The sequence below is a fragment of the Amphiprion ocellaris genome, chromosome 9 (genome assembly GCF_022539595.1).
Source record: "Amphiprion ocellaris isolate individual 3 ecotype Okinawa chromosome 9, ASM2253959v1, whole genome shotgun sequence".
Taxonomy (NCBI): Eukaryota; Metazoa; Chordata; class Actinopteri; family Pomacentridae; genus Amphiprion; species Amphiprion ocellaris.
In genome coordinates this window covers 11,456,487-11,478,470 of record NC_072774.1, presented here as the reverse complement: position 1 = coordinate 11,478,470, position 21,984 = coordinate 11,456,487, and the positions used below count along the sequence as shown (strand labels likewise).

The 21,984-nt window shown below is 38.0% G+C and overlaps 1 protein-coding gene across 2 annotated transcripts in view; it reads right to left on the bottom strand.

The window, feature by feature from the left end:
• aldh5a1 (aldehyde dehydrogenase 5 family, member A1 (succinate-semialdehyde dehydrogenase)) overlaps positions 1-21,984 on the bottom strand; it is a 25,285-nt gene extending 3,301 nt beyond the window's left edge. Inside the window, exons 1-10 of one of the 2 annotated variants that reach the window (XM_023269841.3) lie at positions 21,821-21,980; positions 21,493-21,735; positions 17,718-17,801; positions 14,561-14,731; positions 13,680-13,796; positions 13,403-13,546; positions 12,040-12,183; positions 11,799-11,957; positions 524-687; positions 197-255 (exon numbers count right to left, since the gene is read on the bottom strand). In XM_023269841.3, coding sequence (XP_023125609.2) covers positions 197-255; positions 524-687; positions 11,799-11,957; positions 12,040-12,183; positions 13,403-13,546; positions 13,680-13,796; positions 14,561-14,731; positions 17,718-17,801; positions 21,493-21,711 — 1,261 coding nt within the window. In that variant the 5' untranslated portion in view covers positions 21,712-21,735; positions 21,821-21,980. Of the gene's footprint in view, positions 1-196; positions 256-523; positions 688-11,798; positions 11,958-12,039; positions 12,184-13,402; positions 13,547-13,679; positions 13,797-14,560; positions 14,732-17,717; positions 17,802-21,492 lie in introns of both variants that reach the window. The other variant, XM_023269840.3, reaches the window with a different exon arrangement.

Sequence of the window (21,984 nt, the reverse complement as noted above, 5' to 3'; positions counted from 1 at the left end):
CGGGCACATCACCATGACGACTGATACTAAGGACCTGACCTGCTCCAGAGCTTTGTTCCAGCTAACAGATGAAGTGCATTAAAAACATCAGGGGATCAACTGATAAAGGTTCTGCAGGTTCACAGCTTTAAGCCCAGTCTGGTTAGTGCAGCTGGTAACTAGCAGCAGTTATAAGGAAACAGCTGGATGTTCTCACCTGCTAATCCAACGTTGGATGCATTTGCGATAGCCAGAGCTTCTTCTTCTGTGTTAAACCTGGAAACAAACAGATTCTACTTGGTCAACGGTGACCACAAAGTCTTCATGTTGTTACACAGAATTATTTTCTTCCACTAGAAGCTTGTGTACATTATGAAAAACACAACATCTCCTCAGATGTCTCCTTTGTGAGTTTTAAGCAGTTTGAAGCAACACTATTGTCAGATTCTGGGAACACATTTTCATCCGGTGGTTTAAACCTGCGTATGTGTGACTGCAGATGAATAAAGTGATAAACTGTGTTAGTGATCATGAGCGAACAGACCTGATGACGGGCAGCAGCGGTCCGAACGTTTCCTCCTTCGTACACAGCATGTCTGCGGTGACGTCGGCCAGCAGAGTCGGTTCCATAAAGGAGCCATGCAGACGCTTCCCGCCCCTCAGAACCTTCGCCCCGAGGGACACAGCGTCCGATATCTGATGGACCACCTGATGGACACAGTCAGCTGTCAGTGAACGCAGCATCATGCCTGACAGACACAGCTCAGGGTTTACTATGACGTTTTAATGACATTTTTGACGACATACTAAACTATGACGTTTTGGTCACATTTTGGATGACATACTTAACTATGATGTTTTAGTGACATTTTGGACGACATACTAAACTATGACATTTTACCTCATTTTGGACAACAACCTATCAAGATGACGCTCTGAAGAAGACTGCAGTTGAAACATGTCAGCTAAGGTAAGACCATCTTATCTTTGATTTGTTGGTGTAAAAGAAATAACGTTATCCTATGACATACTAAACTACGACGTTTTGGTCACCTTTTGGACGACATACGAAACTGACTTTTTTACCCCATTTTGGACGACATACTAAACTGACTTTTTTACCCCATTTTGGACGACATACTAAACTATGACATTTAAAGACATTTTTGACGACATACTAAACTATGACGTTTTAGTGACATTTTGGACTACATACTAAATTATGACATTTAAAGACATTTTTGACGACATACTAAACTATGACGTTTTGGTCACATTTTGGATGACATACTAAACTATGACGTTTTAGTGACATTTTGGACAACATACTAAACTATGACATTTAAAGACATTTTTGACGACATACTAAACTATGACGTTTTGGTCACATTTTGGATGACATACTAAACTATGACGTTTTCGTCATGTTGTATTTTATTTTTTACTGATTTACGGTAATAAATACATTTTAAAATGGTGCTACTTTGGCTCTGAACCTTTATCTACCTGTGGTCGCTCTGTCTTCTGGAGTGATTTGATTGGTTATACGTAACGAATAAAACTCCTTTAACTTAACATCTGTAAACAAAACAAAAACGTATCAACAAAGTTTTCTGTTAAGAGTTTGTGTTCTTCTAAGTTTAACTCAAGATTTTAAATACTTTCATTTACTGCAAATGAATATCTACTCCAAATGTCTCACTAATAATCATTATCAGCCTTAAAACCCACAAAACACCCCTCTATACTCGACCACACTTAGTACAGTCTGGTTCCCCCTTCTATAAATCTGCTTGGAATCGTCCACTTCCTGTTTGTCAAAGTGGCCTTCTACCTGGACAGGTTTTGTTGGAGCTCATGCAGCAAACATTTTGGGTAACTGCACTTTAATATGGATGGATGACACTGAATTAGAGTCTGTTTTAATGAGACTGAGTTAAGATGTGTAGCTCTGTCGTTAAATAGTAAATTATTTCTCAGAATTCACAGAGAAAAGTCTGAAATGTTTGCTAGGTTAGCGTCCCACATGTTCTTTGGCTCAGCTAAAGCTAACTCTCGCCAAATTATCTTGCTGTAGGTGCTGAAGCTCAGAAAGTCTGAGATGTTTGTTCAAAATAAGCTCATTCTCAAGTCTTCTCTTAACTGTCCTCTTTTATTTGAACTTTCCCTAAACTTAGGAGTTAATGACAGAGCAGCACATCCAGACTCAGTCTCATTTATGTAGAGATTAAACTTCAGTGTTATTCATTGATGTTAAAGTGCAGTTTTTCAAATGTTTGTTGCACATGCTCCCGACCAAACCAGTCCAGATGGAAGACGATGTGAAGAGAAAGCTCCAGAGGATGAATATCACACATTTACATTGGAAATTAATGTCCTTTATTTAGACATTGTCATGCAAAAGTTGGATTTCCCTTTGTTGAGTGTTTTGTTGATGTTGGTTTCTAAATGTTTTTTGACACTCGGCCCCAAAGATTAAAACCTTTTACGGCTCACAAGCTGCAACAATTCACACATTATCAACTATCTTTCTGACTAAACTAAGATAAAAAGTGAAAAACTGCCTGATTCCTGCATCATGATTGTAAATCTTTTTAGTTTTTATGACCGTAAACTGAATATATTTGGGCTTGACATTTTATAAACCAAAACAAGAAATGAATTACTGGAGAAAACAATCAACAGATTAATGGTCAAAGAAAATGTGTTTTCTAACATATATGGCTGAATTACTCCAACATTACAAGATACATACAATTTTAATTCAATTTTATTTATATAATGCCAATTACAGGTCAAATTGTCTCAAGATGCTTTATTTCTATATTTTTTTGTCATATTTAAAATATGACAAAGTAAGAAATTTAAACCTCTTGACTAATCCAATTTATTATTTAGTTTTGAAGAGACTGACAATTCAAACTTTCTCCACTAAAACTAATAAACAAGGTCAAATAGAAGGAACAGCTTTAAATACTGCAGTCCCACAACGACAAGAATAAAGTTTCTCAACAAAAACTAAATCTGCTGATGGATTCCATTAAAGTCCTAATAACTGATAATAAAGTGTGATACTAAAGGTTTGTGGTGCTAAAAATCTCAAAGTAAAGATATCGAGTTGAACATCTAGATGGAGGTTGATAAAAGTTGACGTCCCTTCATTTCTCTGGAGCGACTTCATGGATTTTATGGATGGTGGTTAAAGACCTGCTCTTCTAGTCGTCTTCCTTCTAGTCGCTGTAAAAAGTCAGTCCATCCTGGCCGACTTCAGCACCTCTTCATGACAACTTGTTCTGCCTCTGACCTCGTGGAAACTCCAGAAAGTCGGGAAAACCTGTCGAGACTCGAGGAACTCATCGAGACTCGAAGAACTCGTCGGGCGGGGGAAGGTGTGGTGGGCGGTGGGGGGAGGTGGGGGAGTAGAGGGGGGAGGCCGCCACCCACCTCCCCGCCTACTCTCCGCCCTGACTCCACCCAGACTCCGCCTTGGCTCCGCCCATGTGGTCACTTGGAAACTACGATGACAAAGGGACGACGAAATCATGTTTTTTTATCTGATCTGTAGCTCAGTGAGTTAAGGATTTGCCTATGGAGCTGCAGGTCGCTGGTTCAAGACCAGACACTTCTTAAATTTTCTCAAAATCCTGACAAAGACAAAGAAAGAAAAGGGCCAGTGGCGGGTCTTGAACCTGCGACCTTCCGCTTGGTAGTCCTCTTCTTATCCCCCTGAGCTACTCGCTCAGATACAAAGTTTTCTTTTTTTTGCGCATTTATCATCTATTTTTTGGCGTTTTCGAGTTTTTTTTTTACTCGAGTCTCGACTCGACCGTTTTTCTCAGGAGGTTGGACTTCAGCCTTTGTGCTGGAGGGTGGAACCCTCAGTTCCAAGACTTTCCAAAGCCTCCACACCTCCCGAGTCCTCAGGACCTGAGCTTTCACACAGTCTGAGGGTTGAAATTTTCTAAGTCCCACAGTAGTTCTCTGTTAGACTGAACTTTCAGACAGTCCAAGGACTGAAATCTTAGAAGTTCTTGAGTAGTTCTCTGTTAGTTTGAACCTTCAGACAGTCTGAGGACTGAAGTTTTAAAAGTTTCTCAGTACTTCTCTGTTAGTTTGAACTTTCTGGTGAACAGAAGCCTTAAAACTTGTGACCATGAGTCTTGATTTCACATTTAGACCATCCATCTGAGTTCTTCTCAGACCTTCACCTGTGGGTTTTTTAGAAATCCTTAACAAACTTTGATTCTCTTCACTGAACAGTAAAGTTTGTGGAGATCAGAAGGTAACATTAGTTTGATAAATGCCTTCAACCTCTAGTAGACTTTATCTGGAAAGCAGTTTTCTGAAATGAGTTCTTAGTAAATCTGTCCACAATCAAACCAAGAACATAGAAAGAGGAAATGTTTGAAGAAACAAGTTGATGTTTTCATTTCAGACTAGAAAACACTTTAAGGTCTTTATCTGTTTTTGCTCTTTTGATCAATTTATTGTTTCTTCTGTTTAATTTGATCTTCTAAAGTTTAACTGGTGCCCTTTCAAATGTTTTATCTTTAGTTTGATTCTTAAATGTTTAGTTTTGCTCTTTTCTCACCTTTTATTCTGTTCTAATGTCTGATCTGATTTCGAAATGTTTTGTCTTTTTAATGTTTAATTGTTGTTTTTTCAAATGTTTGATCGGCTTGTTTGAAAAATTTCCTTTTCTTTCCCAATGTTTAATTTTTCGATTAAATCTTTGTAAGGTTTTTCTTTTTAAATGTTTTACCACCTTTTAATGTTTAATTTTCTTTTTAAATGCTTCATTGTATTTTCTGTTTAATTCCTATTTAAAGTTTTATTGTCTTTAAGATTTAATTTTAATTAAATGTTTTGACTTTTAAAGGTTTAATAATCTAATTAAATGTTTTGTATTTTTCTAAATGTGTAATATTCTTGTTTAATTGTATTTTTTAAATGTTTAATTATCTGAAATATTTCATCTTTAATGTTTAATATTTTTGTTTAAAAATGTTTGTTTAATTTCATAATTACATGCTTTGTATCTTCCATTTCATTATCTAATTAAATATTTTGTCTAATATAATTTAATTGTATTTAATGTTTAATTTTCTTTTTAAAAGTTTTATTATATTAAATGTTTTATTCCTTTGATTTAATTGCTTTTTTACTGTAGTTTATTTCTTTAACCTTTTTTTTGTCAAGATTTTAACCCCAACCTTAAAAATGAAACAAACCCTTAAATCACAATGAAAATACTTCTGTTGTTACAATCATGAGTTAGTCTATTATTCAGTTTATCAATTCAGCTTTATTTGTTTAGCACCTTTCACACAGATTACAAAACTAAAAAAGCAAAGAGAAAAAACTATGCTACAACTACGATTAAAACTCAAAAACAAACAAAAATACAAAAGATTTAACATGGTAATAAAATATGTTGTGTCCAGGGGATGGAGGGAGTTTATTGAAGTCTTCTTGGGCTCACATGGGAAATCATTTAAAATATAAACTTGATATTCAGTCTAAGGAAACTGCAGAACGACAGAAGAACCAACAATATCTCCTGTTTTCTCCTTCAATGAGTCGACTATTCTTGTGCTTTCAGACCAAAGAACTACAGACTCTTCACAACCTGCTCAAACTCTTGGTACAGGACCTCACCACACGGGTCAAGAAGGTTTCCATCTCATTTCTACTCTGAAGATCACCTTCTCCTGCTCAAACTGCTGACAAATGTTTCTGCTGCTCTAAAGTCTGGTCTCCAGAACTTTCTAAAAACTCTCAAAGTCTCTTCTGCTGCAGGTTGCGTTGTAGAACTGTTCCAGAAAACCTCACTAAACCACATGGAGGAGCCTCAAGATAGTCGTCCAAATGAAACCATACAAAAACCAAACTAGCACAACCCAAACGTTAAAGTCTCCTGCAGCCTACCAGAGAACCTCTGAGAACAGAGAATCAGGACAGGAACTCTTACCTTCTGGACAACCAACGCTGGTTCTCAAACAAGAATACAGAATGTGTCTGACTAAAAACCTCTGAAGACTCACTACAGCCAAGCTAAAGACACAACTCAGGTGCACCAAATCCACTAATCACTGCACACATCAGCACCATGTGCTAACTGTGGCTAAAGAACCACATTTACCAAGACAACTATCCAGTACAAAGCCCTAAAACACACCAAGAAACACATTAAAGACAATTTTACTGCTGGAAGCTGCAAGCCAACGCCTAAAGAACAAACTAAAGCAACAGAACCAAACCCGGTTCAGTGGTGAAGAGAAACAGAGGAAATGTTTGTCTGCAGCTAAATAAAGCAGGAAGACACTGAGCTGCTCAGGTGTTCCTGATAACACCTAGCAGCCACCTGGACACCTGCTCAGGTGTTCCTGATAACACCAAGCAACCACCTGGACAGCCAATAGGAACACAGTTTACTGGAAGTCCAGAGGGCTGGGTTAGTGAAGGAAATTTAAAGTTGAAGCAGAAAGTTAACAAAGAAAGTTGAAAACCACCTTCTGATACCTGAAATCTCTGAGTTTTCACACAAAGAACACCTGAACATGTCAAACTGGTTCCATAGTAGAACCATCATTGTAAAAACGTCATAGTATGGTGTGTTGCTCAAAAAACATTAGGACCCGGCTGTCAGGGGACAAACATGTAAGAAACATGAGAACAGAGAGAACCCAACCAGCAGGTCACAGTTTATCATCCCCCAGTCATCTCCTGAAGTCCATATGGTGAGAGACATCAGTATCTGGTTGTTAATTTACCAGAGGATGCTTATAATCATGCTGATGTGGTCTGTACTCTACAGTATTTTAGTGACTCAATAAATGCCTAAGTTGTTTTTTTTTTTTAAATGCTTTTTAGTTTTTAATAAACATTTAATGGCCTATATGTAATCAATAAGTGGCCTTTGCCTATCTTAAGAAAAATTCACTCAGAACTCTGATATGTTAACAGTACTAAATAAATCAATAAATACATGCATACACACAAAAATAAGTTAATACATTAACTGTGTTAAGATAAGATTTAGATTTTTAAAAAAGTTGTTTATGTTTTTGCAGAATCCAGTATTGCTCACTGGTTGGTCATTACATTTTATTAGTTTGATTTCACTGTTTAAAATGATGCCACCTCTTTTCAGACAGAACCTGTGATCATAAAACAATACAAAATTTTTAGTTCCGTGTTAATAAAGCACTTAAAGCTTTAAGTATGGCTAAATGATTTTTTCAAAATTAAATATATCACTCCTTAGGTGGTAGTGGCCCCAAGTTCAGTAAAGTTGGAAAGATATTCACAGATTCGGACTTCCAGCATCAATAACTCATTAGATATAGGTTGTCAAAACATAAACGGTGCCTCTTTCCCATTGTTGCAAGGCAGACAATGTGCTACAAGCCCAGTTTTATCAAAAGTAGCTGTCTTTCAAGCTACAGGAATAACATTGGTGTCTATGGAGTGAACAGGGTCCGTCTGCAATTTGCAAAACCGCTGCAACAGTAAAGAGAGACAAATATTCAATAACTTCACTCTTATACATTGTAGTGTCACTAAAATCACTGCAGCCTTCAACTGGCTCCTGTTGACAAAGTGTTTTAACAGAAATGTAAATGCTGTAATTTGATTCTTTTAATGAACCATGTAACTTGAATGGATGTGATGCTGGTGTGACCACAGTGCACACGTCTGATGTTGCTCACAGTGGTCCAAGGGACGCTCAGGGAGTTTGTGTGTTTGCTCAGACTCATGAAAAATTACAGGGAACATTGTACTAAACTATGACGTTTTGCTCACATTTTGGACGACATACTAAACTATGACTTTTTTATCCCATTTTGGACGATATACTAAACTATGACTTTTTTATCCCATTTTGGACGACATACTAAATTATGACGTTTTTACCCCATTTTGGACCACATACTAAACCAAGACGTTTTAATGACATTTTTGACGACATACTATGACTTTTTTTTTTTTTTTTTTTTTAATTAGATGGAGATAGTGAAAAGGCAGACAGGAAAGTAGGGAGAAGAGTGGAGGGACGACATGCAGCAAAAGGCTGCGAGCAGGAATCGAACCTGGGCCGCTGCATCAGGGACCAGCTTCTGTTCATGGGTCACCTGCTTAACCTGTCAAGCTACACGGGCACACCAAACTATGACATATTAATGATATTTTGGACCACATACTAAACTACGATGTTTTGGTCACATTTTGGACATCATACTAAACTGTGACGTTTTTACCCCATTTTGGACGACATAATACACTATGATGTTTTAGTGATATTTTGGACGACATACTGAACTACGACGTTTTTACCCCATTTTGGACCACATACTAAACTATGACGTTTTCATGACATTTTTGACAACATACGAAACTATGACGTTTTCATGACATTTTTGACGACATACTAAACTATGACGTTTTTGTGATATTTTGGACGACATACGAAACTATGACGTTTTAGTGAAATTTTGGACGACAATCTAAACTATGACATTTTTACCCCATTTTGGACGATATACTTAATTATGACATTTTTACCCCATTTTGGACCACATACTAAACTATGACGTTTTTGTGATATTTTGGACCACATACTAAACTATGACGTTTTTACCCCATTTTGGACCATATACTAAACTATGATGTTTTAATAACATTTTTGACGACATACTATGACTTTTTTTTTTTTTTTTTTTTAAATTAGATAGAGATAGTGAAAAGGCAGACAGGAAAGTAGGGAGAAGAGTGGAGGGACGACATGCAGCAAAAGGCCGCGAAAAGGAATTGAACCCGTGCCGCTGCGGCGGGGACCAGCCTCTGTTCATGGGTCACCCGCTTAACCTGTTGACCTATACAGGCACACAAAACTATGACATATTAATGATATTTTGGACGACATACTAAACTATGACGTTTTTGTGATATTTTGGACGACATACCAAACTATGATGTTTTAGTGATATTTTGGACGACATACTAAACTATGACATTTTTACCCCATTTTGGACGACATACTAAACTATGACGTTTTTACCCCATTTTGGACGACATACTAAACTATGACGTTTTTACCCCATTTTGGACCACATACTAAACCAAGACGTTTTAATGACATTTTTGATGACATACTATGACATTTTTTTTTTTTTTTAATTAGATAGAGAAAAGGCAGACAGGAAAGTAGGGAGAAGAGTGGAGGGACAACATGCAGCAAAAGTCCGCAAGCAGGAATCGAACCCGGGCCGCTGCATCAGGGACCAACTTCTGTTCATGGGTCACCCGCTTAACTTGTTGAGCTATACGGGCACACCAAACTATGACATATTAATGATATTTTGGACGACAAACTAAACTATGATGTTTATATGATATCTTGGAAGACATACTAAACTATGACGTCTTTGTGATATTTTGGATGACATACTAAACTATGACATTTTCGTCACCTTTTGGACGACATACTAAATTATGACATTTTTGTGATTATTTTGGACCACATACTAAACTATGACATTTAAAGACATTTTTGATGACATACGAAACTATGACGTTTTAGTGAAATTTTGGACGACATTCTAAACTATGACATTTTTACCCCATTTTGGACGATATACTTAATTATGACATTTTTACCCCATTTTGGACCACATACTAAACTAGGACGTTTTAATGACATTTTTGACGACATACTAAACTATGAAGTTTTTGTGATATTTTGGACGACATACTAAACTATGACGTTTTTGTGATATTTTGGACGACATACTAAACTATGACGTTTTTGTGATATTTTGGACGACATACTAAACTATGATGTTTTAGTGATATTTTGGACGACATACTAAACTATGACGTTTTTACCCCATTTTGGACCACATACTAAACCAAGACGTTTTAATGACATTTTTGATGAAATACTATGACATTTTTTTTTTTTTTAAATTAGATAGAGAAAAGGCAGACAGGAAAGTAGGGAGAAGAGTGGAGGGACAACATGCAGCAAAGGGCCGCAAACAGGAATCGAACCCAGGCCGCTGCATCAGGGACCAACTTCTGTTCATGGGTCACCCGCTTAACTTGTTGAGCTATACGGGCACACCAAACTATAACATATTAATGATATTTTGGACGACAAACTAAACTATGAAGTTTACATGATATCTTGGAAGACATGCTAAACTATGACATTTTTGTGATATTTTGGACAACATACTAAACTATGACATTTAAAGACATTTTTGACGACATACTAAACTATGACTTTTTGGTCACATTTTGGACGACATACTAAACTATGACGTTTTAGTGACATTTTGGATGACATTCTAAACTATGACTTTTTGGTCACATTTTGGACGACATACTAAACTATGACGTTTTAGTGACATTTTGGATGACATTCTAAACTATGACGTTTTCATGACATTTTGGACGACATACTAAACTATGACGTTTTGGTCACATTTTGGACGGCATACTAAACTATAATGTTTTAGTGACATTTTGGACAACTTACTAAACTATGACTTTTTTTTTTTTACCCCATTTTGGACGACATACTAAACTATGACATTTTAATGATATTTGGGACCACATACTAAACTATGACGTTTTTGTGATATTTTGGACCACATGCTAAACTAGAAAAAGCACTCAGAGAGCGCAGTACTCTGCCAAGGCTGCTCAGTTGACGTACCATTTCCGACGGATGAAATATTGAATTAAAAATGACCTTGTGCTAAGCACAGGCATGTGTTATGCATGTGCATGTTATGTATGGATACTGAATTGCATGTAAATTACTCTTATGAAGGTCTGTTGATCAGTTTATCATTTTTGGCAAGCTTTTGTTTTGCTAGGGTTAAAATAACCGTTCCCTCCATGCTTTTATTTTCAAGACGTATTTTTAATGTTGCAGGCTTTTATTTTGTCACCGTTCCAGTGGCACGGGAAGTGTTTATCTAAGAAGAGGTTTCTTGGCATGCCGAAAAGTCTGAAAATTCACATAAAGATGAAAGAAAACGGTTCCACGCTGTTGCTGTCTAGCAAAGGATGTGTCTAAACTTAGAAGCCTTTAGCAGGGACAAAGTCTTACAGTGACGAAATGAGTGAAGGACAGAAAGGTGAATATGTGTTCAAAATAAGGCTGGCGGCTGAACTTAACGTGTCTGGCTGGGGTTTGCTACATTGCGTGACATAAATATGTAGCGGGCGGCAGGAATTGATGGGACTCATAAACAACCCACAGTTTAATCATTTGTTCCTTGTATGATTTCCAACTGATAAATTACAGTCATTTTGTAGTAGGATCACAATCATGTGATCGTCAGCAGGTAACTGACACAGTGTTCACGTCATGGTTACAGCGACGCCGTGCCGGCTGCTATATCTGGCAATGGGAAATCTTTAACAAATCCATGGATCCAGATTATAAGCTGCATCACTGCCAAAATCTAATCACTTGGTCCTTGTGTCATTTCTGACTTTCCCTGAAAATTTCATCCAAATCCATTAGTTCGTTTTTGAGTAATGTTGCTAACAGACAGACAGACAGATTCACAGACAAACGTAGGCCGGTCGTCACATAACTCCACCGTTCCTTGGCGGAGTAAAAATACAACCCCAAAGAGTCAAAAAAACGAAACAAAAACAAGACGTCAGAAAAACAACCACAAAGAGACAAGTTCACTAGATTTAAATCCAGCAAGGCTCTAGCTGACCACCTGAGAGTCTCTGTGGAGGAATGCAGATGTAGAAACTCTCTGACATTTCTGAACATTTTCACCAGTTACCTTCTCTGCAGCTCTGGTGTTGATCAGCGGCCCTTGGGTGGTTTCAGGCTCCGAGCCATGACCCAGACGCAGCTCGACGTCCATCGCTCGGCCCAACTTTTCCACGAAGCGCTCGTAGATTCCACTCTGCACCAGGAAGCGGTTGGAACAAACACACGTCTGCAGGAGGAACCACACGCCTCAGTAAGTTCCTGTCAGTTACTGGAAAAACTGCAGAAAGCTTCACTCCGACTCGTCTCACCTGTCCAGAGTTCCTGAACTTGGATGCCATGGCTCCGCCCACTGCCTTGTCGATGTCAGCGCTGTCGAACACAATGAAGGGGGCGTGGCCTCCCAGCTCCATGGACGCCTTCTTCACCGTGTCGGCGGCCATTTTCAGCAACACCTGAGAGGAGACAGAGATTACTACATTACTACTACTAACTACTTTCATAAAAGCACAAAATACTACAAATGATCTGTCACTATATGCTGAAGTATAAATACCAAAGCACTGAAGTGCACTGCACCAAGTAAATATACTGACGTGAAAGTACTAATTGTACAATAAAAAATACTCTGCTGAAAGTAAAGCTGAAAGTACTGTAGTATTTACAATGTAGAAATACTCTGCTAAAAGTAAAATTCAAAAGTAAAAGGAGAAATACTGCAGTGTAGAAATTCAGTGTTGAAAGAATTTTTTGAATATTACAGTACATACAGTAAATATTCCACCGAAAGTAAAGTTTTCTAAACTAAAAGTACAAATACTACAGGGCAGAAATATTCTGCTGCAGGTACATCTAATGAAGTAAAAGTACAAATACAACACTGTAGAAATATTCTGCTACAAGTAAATTTAGAGAATTAAAAGTAATAAATACTGTAGTGTAGAAATACTCTGTTATAACTACATTTAGTAAAGTAAAAGTACAAATACTACAGTGTAGAAATTCTTTACTGAAAAAAAATTCTTTTAGGTAAAAGTATAAATAGTACAGTGTTGGAATACTCTGCTAAAAGTAACTTTTCTGAAGTAAAAGAACAAATACTACAGAGGAGGAATACCCTGCTGCTTAGTATATGTACTTAAGTAGAAGTACAAATACTACAGTGCAGAAATACTCTTCTGAAGTAATAGTATGAATACTACAATGTGGGAACACTGTGATGAAAGGAAAATGTTATAAAGTAAAAGTATAAATACTTCAGAATGGGAATACTCTGCAGAGGCTTGTACTTCAGTAAAAGTACAAATATTACAGTGTAGAAATTCTCTGCTGAAAGATTTTATTTTAGGTAAAAGTATAAATACTACAGTGTGGGAATACTGTGATGAAAATAACTTTTCTGAAGTAAAGGAACAAATACTACAGAGTGAGCATACCCTGCCGCTTGGGACATGTACTTCAGCAAAGGTACAAATACTACAGTGCAGAAATACTCTGCTGAAAGGAAAAAAAAATCTAAAATAAAAGTACAAATACTACAGTGAGGGAATACTCTGATGAAAGCAAAATGTTCTAAAGTAAAAGTATAAATACTTCAGAGTGGGAATACTCTGCAGGTACATGTACTGAAGTAAAAGTACAAATACTACAGGGTGGGAGTACTCTGGCTCTGACCTTTCCGGTGGCCGTGGATCCGGTGAAGGAGATTTTGGCCACCAGGGGGTCGGTGCAGAGGACCTGCCCCACTGCTGGAGTCGTCTCTCTGGAGCAGGGAACCACGTTAAACACCCCGGCTGGGATCCCCGCCTGCTCCGCCAGCTGCACGAAACAAACGCACACAGACTTTACAAGATGAACACGCTGTCGTATTAATGAGGGCGAGTCTGACAGCGGGTCTCCATGTTGGTGTGCTGCTGAGGATTCTGGGTATTCTGACGTTCGGTGTGCTGACCTCTGCCAGAGCCAGAGCCGACAGCGGAGTGTCCTCGGCTGGTTTCACCACCACCGTGCAGCCGGCGGCCAGAGCAGCTCCAACCTTCCTGGTGATCATGGCGCTGGGGAAGTTCCACTGTAACACAAGCACAACACACTTTAAAATGTAACGCAACACAACACATATTATCAATCAATCAATCAATCAATCGAAGTTTATTTCTATAGTCCTTTACAACAGCCCAAAGGGTGACCAAAGTGCTTCACAGTAAAAAACATGAAAATAACAATACAGTAACTTAAAACAGGCCAAACAATCACACTTGCACTCCCACCTACGGGCAAATTTAGAATAATCAATTATTATTATTAAACCCTCTGTCTGGCTCTTTTCTCCCCCGTTTTTGCCGCTTTTCTCACTTGGCAACTTCCAGAGCAGTAGGGCTTTTTACATAGCATCAGCTTCTTGAATATGTCTTGGCAAAGCTACCTACACTACCACCACAGCAAGAAAGAAACAACCACAAACAGAAACAAAACATAAAGACACAAAACGATCACAAACACATGCACAACTACAACAATAAGACTAGATGCAACCACTAACAGAAATAAACCACCACAAATAATCACAAAACGACCATAAAGAGACACAAAACAGCTGCAAAGAGAAAGACACAACCAGGAAAAGACACAAAGTAAACACTATGAGACGCAAAACAACCACAAAGAGAAACAAAACAATCGCAATGACACAAAAAAAGACCAGAGAGATGCACAAAACAACCAGAGACACAAAACAACAGCAAAGAGAAAGAAACGAGCAGAAAAAGACACAACACAACCACAAAGTGACACAAATCTTTAAAAACAGACACTGGACTGTGATTAGCTGCTCACCGGCGTGATGATGGAGGCCACGCCCACCGGCTGCTTGAGCAGGAGGATTTTCCTGTCTTTGGCCGGAGACGGAACGATGTCACCGTAAACTCTGCGAGCCTCCTCAGAGAACCAGTCAAGGAAGGAGGCCGAGTACGTAACCTCACCCAGAGACTCACGCAACGGCTTACCCTGAAACACACACACACACACAGAGAATCAAACAGACACACACACACATGGAGACACACATGGAGACACACATGGAGACACACATGGAGACACACAGAAACACACTCAGAATCAGAGACACATACAAACACGCAAAGACACACACAGACAGATACACAAACAAACACACACACAGATACACAAATAGATACACAAACGTTGACTGACAGACAGACAGACAGACAGACAGACACACACACAAATAGACAGACAAACACAGATAGACACACACACACACACAGACACACACAAAGCAAGTACAAAGCTCAGAGTTGTGTTTGTGATTCGAGGTTTAATGTTTGAAGCAGCTCCCAGTCTGTAAATTATTTCAGTCAGAAATGCCGTCTGTATTGTCTAACCCTCTTTTTAATAGATTAGGTGATCACTTGTTTGTTGTCAGAAAATGGTGCAAAATGTGGATCAGCATTTCCTAAAGCTTTTAATTAAATGTGCCCCTGAAGTTTCTTTTTTTTATTTTACCTGATTGTTTTGTTTTTATTACATGATTGTTTTGTTTCTATCCTTTTATATCTTCATTGTAGCACTTTGAGATTTTGCCTAAATGAAAAGTGCATTACAAATAAAAAAAGTATAATAATAATAATAATAATAATAATAATAATAATAATAATAATAATAATAATAATAATAATAATAATAATAATAATAATTATTATTATTATTATTATTATTATTATTATTATTATTATTATTATTATTATAGAATATGGTACATGGTAAAAGTGCAGCTGGTTTGAATTACTTTACATACTGCTGAGAATGTCCAGAATTTACTTCTTGATTACATTTTCTATTATTACTCAGAATCTGACAAATAACAACCAGACCAGTGAAAGTACTAAATTACAGAAGTATAAAGTGAAATACAAGATTAAAAATCCCTTAAAGCTGTGAATAAACTGCATGTATCCCATCTTCATACCATATACTATATATACTGTCCAAACTGTGTAGATTCTCCATCTCATACCCTATAGATTGTTTACATACACAGTCAAAAGTTTTAAAATGCCCCAATTTTTCCTGTTTTTTATTGTAATTCAAGTATTTCAAGTCCAATGAGCAGCTTGAAATGGTACAAAGGTAAGTGGTGAACTGCCAGAGATTTAAAAAAAAAAAACAACAAATTGAATAATAAAGTACATTTCAGAATTATACAAACAGGCCTTTTCAGGGAACAAGAAATGGGTTAACAACTCAAATCTGTTCTTCAGCAATGGAGGTTGATCAAGCCTTGAAAGTTGGTGCTACCAAATCCTACAGGTGTCCCAACTTTTCTTGATTACTTTCAACCCCCTCTGTCTGCATAAAAGTAGTGCTGAAACAAACCGTGGCACCAAACCCTCCTGAGCATTATTTAGCAGTATTGTACTGCAGAAAGTAGTGTGTTGCTATGAAATGGTGAGGAAAAGGAATTAACAATAGAATAGAGACAAACCATCATAACACTTAAAAATGTAGGTGTTTCCTTCAGAGAAATTGTGACGAAAGTCAAGGTATCAGTGAGTACAGTTTTCTTCACCATCAAAAGGCTCAGAAACTGGGGGAAACTCTGACAGGAAGAGGTCTGGAAGACCCAGAGCCACAACAGAATCAGTAGACAAGTTTCTGAGAGTCAACAGCTTGGTGATAGGAGGCTCACAGGACATCTTCAAGCACAGCTTAATAGCAGTCGTAGTAAGAAGTCTCAGTTTCAGCTGTGAAGAGAAGACTTGGAGTTGCAGGTTTGACAGGTGGAGCTGCAGCAAGAAAACCATCGCTAAGACATCAGAATAAGAAAAGGAGGCTTGCCTGGGCCATGAAACACCACCAATGGACTACTGAAGACTGGAAGAAGGATTTATGGACTGATGAGTCAAAATTTGAAATCTTTAGTTCATCGTGCAGGATTTTTGTTAAGTAGGAGGAAGGATGGTTCCTCAGTGTGTGACGTCAGCTGTCAAACATGGAGGAGGAAGCATGATGGTCTGGGGCTGTTTAACTGGATCCAGAATGAGAGGAACCCTGAACCTAAACTGCTACCACAGCATTCTGCAGCACCATGCAAAACCCTCTGGTATGTTCCTAGTTGGTCAGAGGTTCATCCTACAGCAAGATAATGACCCAAAACACAAATCTAAGCTCTGCCAGAACTACCTTAGCAAAAAAGAACAAGATGGTAAGCTTGAAAACATGGAGTGTCCAGCACAGTCTCCAGACTTAAACCCCATGGAGCTGGTTTGAAAGCAAAGTAACCTGTAAGAACCACACATTTATGGGAACTTCTGCTACAGAGTTGGGAAGAACTTTCTGAAGAATATTTGATTTCCATTGTTGAAAGACTGTCACGAGTGTGTTCAGCTGTTATATCTGCCAAAGGTGGCTACTTTGATGAGTCAAAAGTTTAGAATACATTTCAGTTTCTAAATAGATTTTTTTTTAACTTTACTTGTTTGTTTGTTCTGTGCTTTCATTTCAGAGTACAATGAGACATCAACATTCAGAATTTCCAATAAAAAACTGGAAAAATTGTGGTGTTCTAAAACTTTTCACCAATAGTGTATCTCATTGCATTATTACTGTTTACTGTTTCTACTGTTCATACAGTTTATACTGTTTATTCTCCTCTTACCACTATTAATCTCTACCTGTAGTTTTAGATGATCTATTTTATACTGTATCCACATCTATACATTCACATATTAGTGTGTTTATACTTTTCATTCTGTTTATACTTTAAAATATTGTATATATCACACAATAAATGATGCACTTTAATGCTGCTTTTGCACTTCTGGTTTGATGCTAAACTGCATTTCATTCTCTTAGTATGTGTATCTAAACTGATCTAATCTCAAGTACTAGAGTAAATGTACTTAGTTACTCTGCACGGTGGCCGACTGGTTTGGACGAAGCTGATCCTGACTGTGCTGTCATCGATACTCACACATTCGAAGGTGATCAACTTGGCGAGGTCGTCTTTGTGCAGCGTCAGCAGGTCAAACCACTTCCTGAGCAGGACGCTCCTCTCCTGCAGGGCGACCAATCAGAGCACAGCACCAGTCACACGCCCAGCAGCCATGTTTGGCGCCCGTTTTACAGCCGCACAATTACAACTTATCACAACACCAAGTCCGGTCTGCAGCAGTTCAATGCTTCACTTACACAACATGCTGTACTACAATAACAACAGATACGATTAATCATTTAACGTGTCCTGGAAAGACACACAAAACAACACAGGGATGCAAAACAGACGCAAAATGGTGAAGAGACACAAAACTACCACAAAGAGACGCGAAACAGCCACAAAGAGACACACAAGATTTAAAAAACACACACACACAAAAATGGTAGAAACAATCAAAAAGAGATTTTTTCTTTTAAATGGACACACAAAATGATGAAAAGAGACACAGTACGACCACAAAGAGACACAAAATGACCAGAGAGACAAAACCACAGACACACAAAACAACAAAGAGATGCAAAACAACAGAGAGACACAAAATAATGCAACGAGACACAAACCACAAAGACATAAAACTGGCACAAAACAACCAGACAAAAAAATGATCAAAAATAATCAATAATGGACACGCAAAATGAATGAAATTCATGAAAAAATAGACACAAAACACACACAATGACACACAAAAATTACGAAAAGAGAAGACATACAAAACAAAAAGACACAAAATAATCACGAGAGAAAAATTATTTTAAAAAAGACATGCAAAATGATGAAACGAGACACAGAGACGAAGCTCATGAAAAAATAATGGACATGGACAATGATGGAAAGAGACACAAAAATGACAAGAGACAAAACAACAAACACTCAAAACAAAGAGACACAAAACAACCAAAATAAGACAAAAAAATAATAATAATGAACACGCAAAATGATGGAAGGACACAAAACAAATACAAAGAGACACACACAAACAAGAAAGAAAAACACAGACACACAACACAACAGACAGATGCAAAATAATGGAAAGAGACAGAAAACAACCAAAAAAAGACACAAAGTGATGCAAAACCAACAGAAAGATGAACAAAATTATTTTAAAAATAAAAGAAAACACGCAACGGCCACAAAGAAACACAAATCACCGATGAATATAGACAGAAAATGACCACAAAAAGACATACAGGATAAAAAGAAAAACAAAAATGATAGAAAGAGGCACAAAACAACCAAAAAGTGACTTTTTTTAAACAAAAAAATGGACATACACAAAATGATGAAAAGAGACACAAGATGACCGCAAAAAGACACAAAGTGACCACAGAGATAAAACCACAGACACACAAAACAACAAAGAAATGCTAACAGATGGACACAAAATATTACGAGACACAAACCACAAAGACACAAAACAACCAAAAAGAGACAAAACATGATCAAACATAAGTAAATGATGATGCAAAATGATGAAAAGAGACACAAAACAACCACAAAGACACACAAAAATTCTGAAAAGAAATTAAACCACAGACAAAACAAAAAGACACAAAATAACCACGAGACAAAATATTATTTGAAAAGAACACACAAAATGATGAAACGAGACACAAAATAACCAAAATGAGACAAAAATGATGAAAAAAAAATAATGGACACAGACAATGATGAAAATAGATACAAAACAACTACAAAGAGACACAAAATGACAACAGAGACAAAACAACAGACACTCAAAACAAAGAGACACAAAACAACAAAAATAGGACAAAAAATGGACACATAAAATGATGAAAAGACACAAAAATTCAAAGAGACACACAAACAAAAAAAAACACAGACACAACACAACAGACATGAAAAATAATGGAAAGAGACACAAAACAACCACAAAGACACAAAAAATTATGACAAAAGACAAAACCACAGACACACAAAAAAACAACAGACGCAAAAGAATAGACACAATGTAACAGGCACAACACAACAAAAAAAGACAAAGTTATGCAAAACCAACAGAAAAATGAACAAAATTATTTTGAAAATGAAACAAAAGACAACGGCTACAAAGAAACACAAAACATCAATGAATATAGATACAAGATTACTACAAAGATATATAAAACGATGGAGAAATAAAACAGCTGCAAAGACAAAATAACCACAAAGAGACACAAAACAAACAGAAAAATGACACTACACCTATTAGGGCCAAAATGACACCAAAGAGACACAAAAAGATGAGGCTCACAAAGACACAAAACAACCACAATTTAATTTTAAATCAACAATAATGTTAACACAGTACATCCTTTGACACATAACAACAGTGAAAATGATCAGTATGAATGTCAATTCTGTGTTTTGGTGTGTTTTTCATCAGTTTGTCTCTGAAGTCAGCTCTGTGTTGTTGCGTTTTGCTGGTTTGTATTTAAACTATACATTTAGTAAAACAAACCAAAGCTGAACTTTGTCTTTCTGCAGAAAATAAAAATTAACCAGAGAGCTAATGATCAGGTTTAATAACTGAGTGATGGAAAAGCAGCGCTGCAATCACTGACCAGACATTTGCACTTCAACCTGAGTAAACACACAGAAACAAGAGCTCTATTCTGCGCTGACTGATCACTGATAAGACACCTGATAATCTATATCATCAATCCTGGTCAAAGCACCTGTATAATACTCCTTATTTGCAGGACTAGCCTCGGTTTGCTCACAGACAATGACACAACGAGCTGTATAGAAACAGCTAACAAAACTCTATTTAAATTTGCATAATTTAAAGTTGGACACAGTTATAGACTGAAGTGCAGGTTTTGTGAATGCGCCCTGCATGTCTGCAGAATCTTTAAGAATCTCTCTTCACATCGGCATACACGATTAGCTCTAAAATTTCCAAAATTGTCGTTTATATTTAAGAAAACTTCCAACGTTCAGGCAGCTTCCGCACCAAAATCGTGAGGCGGCTACAGACAGAAGCAACAATTAAAGTTTTAATTTTGTCAAAAGTTAGCTTTTTCAGATGAATTATATTTGAGCCGAATTAAAGTTCTGCTTCTGGCAGATTTAAAAAGATTGCGATGTGTTTGCTGGAGTGCGTTAATAAGCCGACAGCAAACATTTATCTTAAATTTGCAGGTTTTTCAGTGGAGTTCGGGTGACCAAATAGAGCAGTTTACTGCTTACATCAGAAAAAGTCTTTGTGTGCAGCATTCATCACTTTATTAGCAGGATCAGCCTCACTTTGCTCAGAGTCAATTACACTCAGGCTGCTAATGAGCTGCAGAGAAACGGCTCCAGGTCACTAACGCCACCGCAAAACTCCATTTAAAATTTCCATAATTTAAAGTTGGACAGAGATACAGGCTAAAGTGCAGGGTTTGTTAATGTAACCTGTACGTTTTATGAATCTGTAAGAAACTCTTTTCAGATCGGCATATGTGATTACCTCGATTGCCTCGAAATATGCAAGTCGTCGTTATTTTTGGAGGACATTTCCTACGTTTATGCAGCTTTCGCACCACAGATCGTACGGCGGCAGCAGTCAGAAACTAAAGCGAAAGTTTGAATTTTACCTAAATGTTGTGTTTTCAGGTAAATTGTGTTTAAGCCGAATGAAAATCTGGCTCCAGGGAGATGGGAAAAGACTGTGCTATATTTGCTATAGTTCGTTAATAAGCCGTGTGCAAGCATTTAGAGTAAATTTACAGTTCTTTGAGTGGGGTTCTGTCTTGGTATAGCAGCCTACCTTGGCGGTGTACTGCTTCCAGGAGTGAAACGCTTTGTACGCAGCGTCCACCGCCTGCTTGGCCTCGGCGGGGCCACAGTCCGCCACCCGGGCGATCTCCTGCCCGGTGGCCGGGTCCAGCACGGGGAACACGGAGGCTGCGGAGACCCAGCGGCCGTCCACGTAGCCCTGCGTTCGGAGCAGCGGAGCGGAGACGTCCAGGCTGTAGCTGCGGCTCATGGCTGCGGACAGGCCGAGCAGCACCTGCCGGGGGAAGCAGCGGGACCTCAGCGCACAGACAGCGGACATACCGGGCAGATGTGTGCAGCTGGGTGTGTGTGCAGCTCACTGTCTGTCTGTCTGTCTGTGTGTGTCCTTGCAGCTGAAGCTCGTGCAGCTCTCCGTCGGTTCCAACCGGTCTTCGTTAACGACTTGACTGTGCACAAACACAAACGGAGAGCACTTCAGGGCCTCGCGTTCATTCCGCTCCGCAGCTCTCGTGGTGCGTTCAAA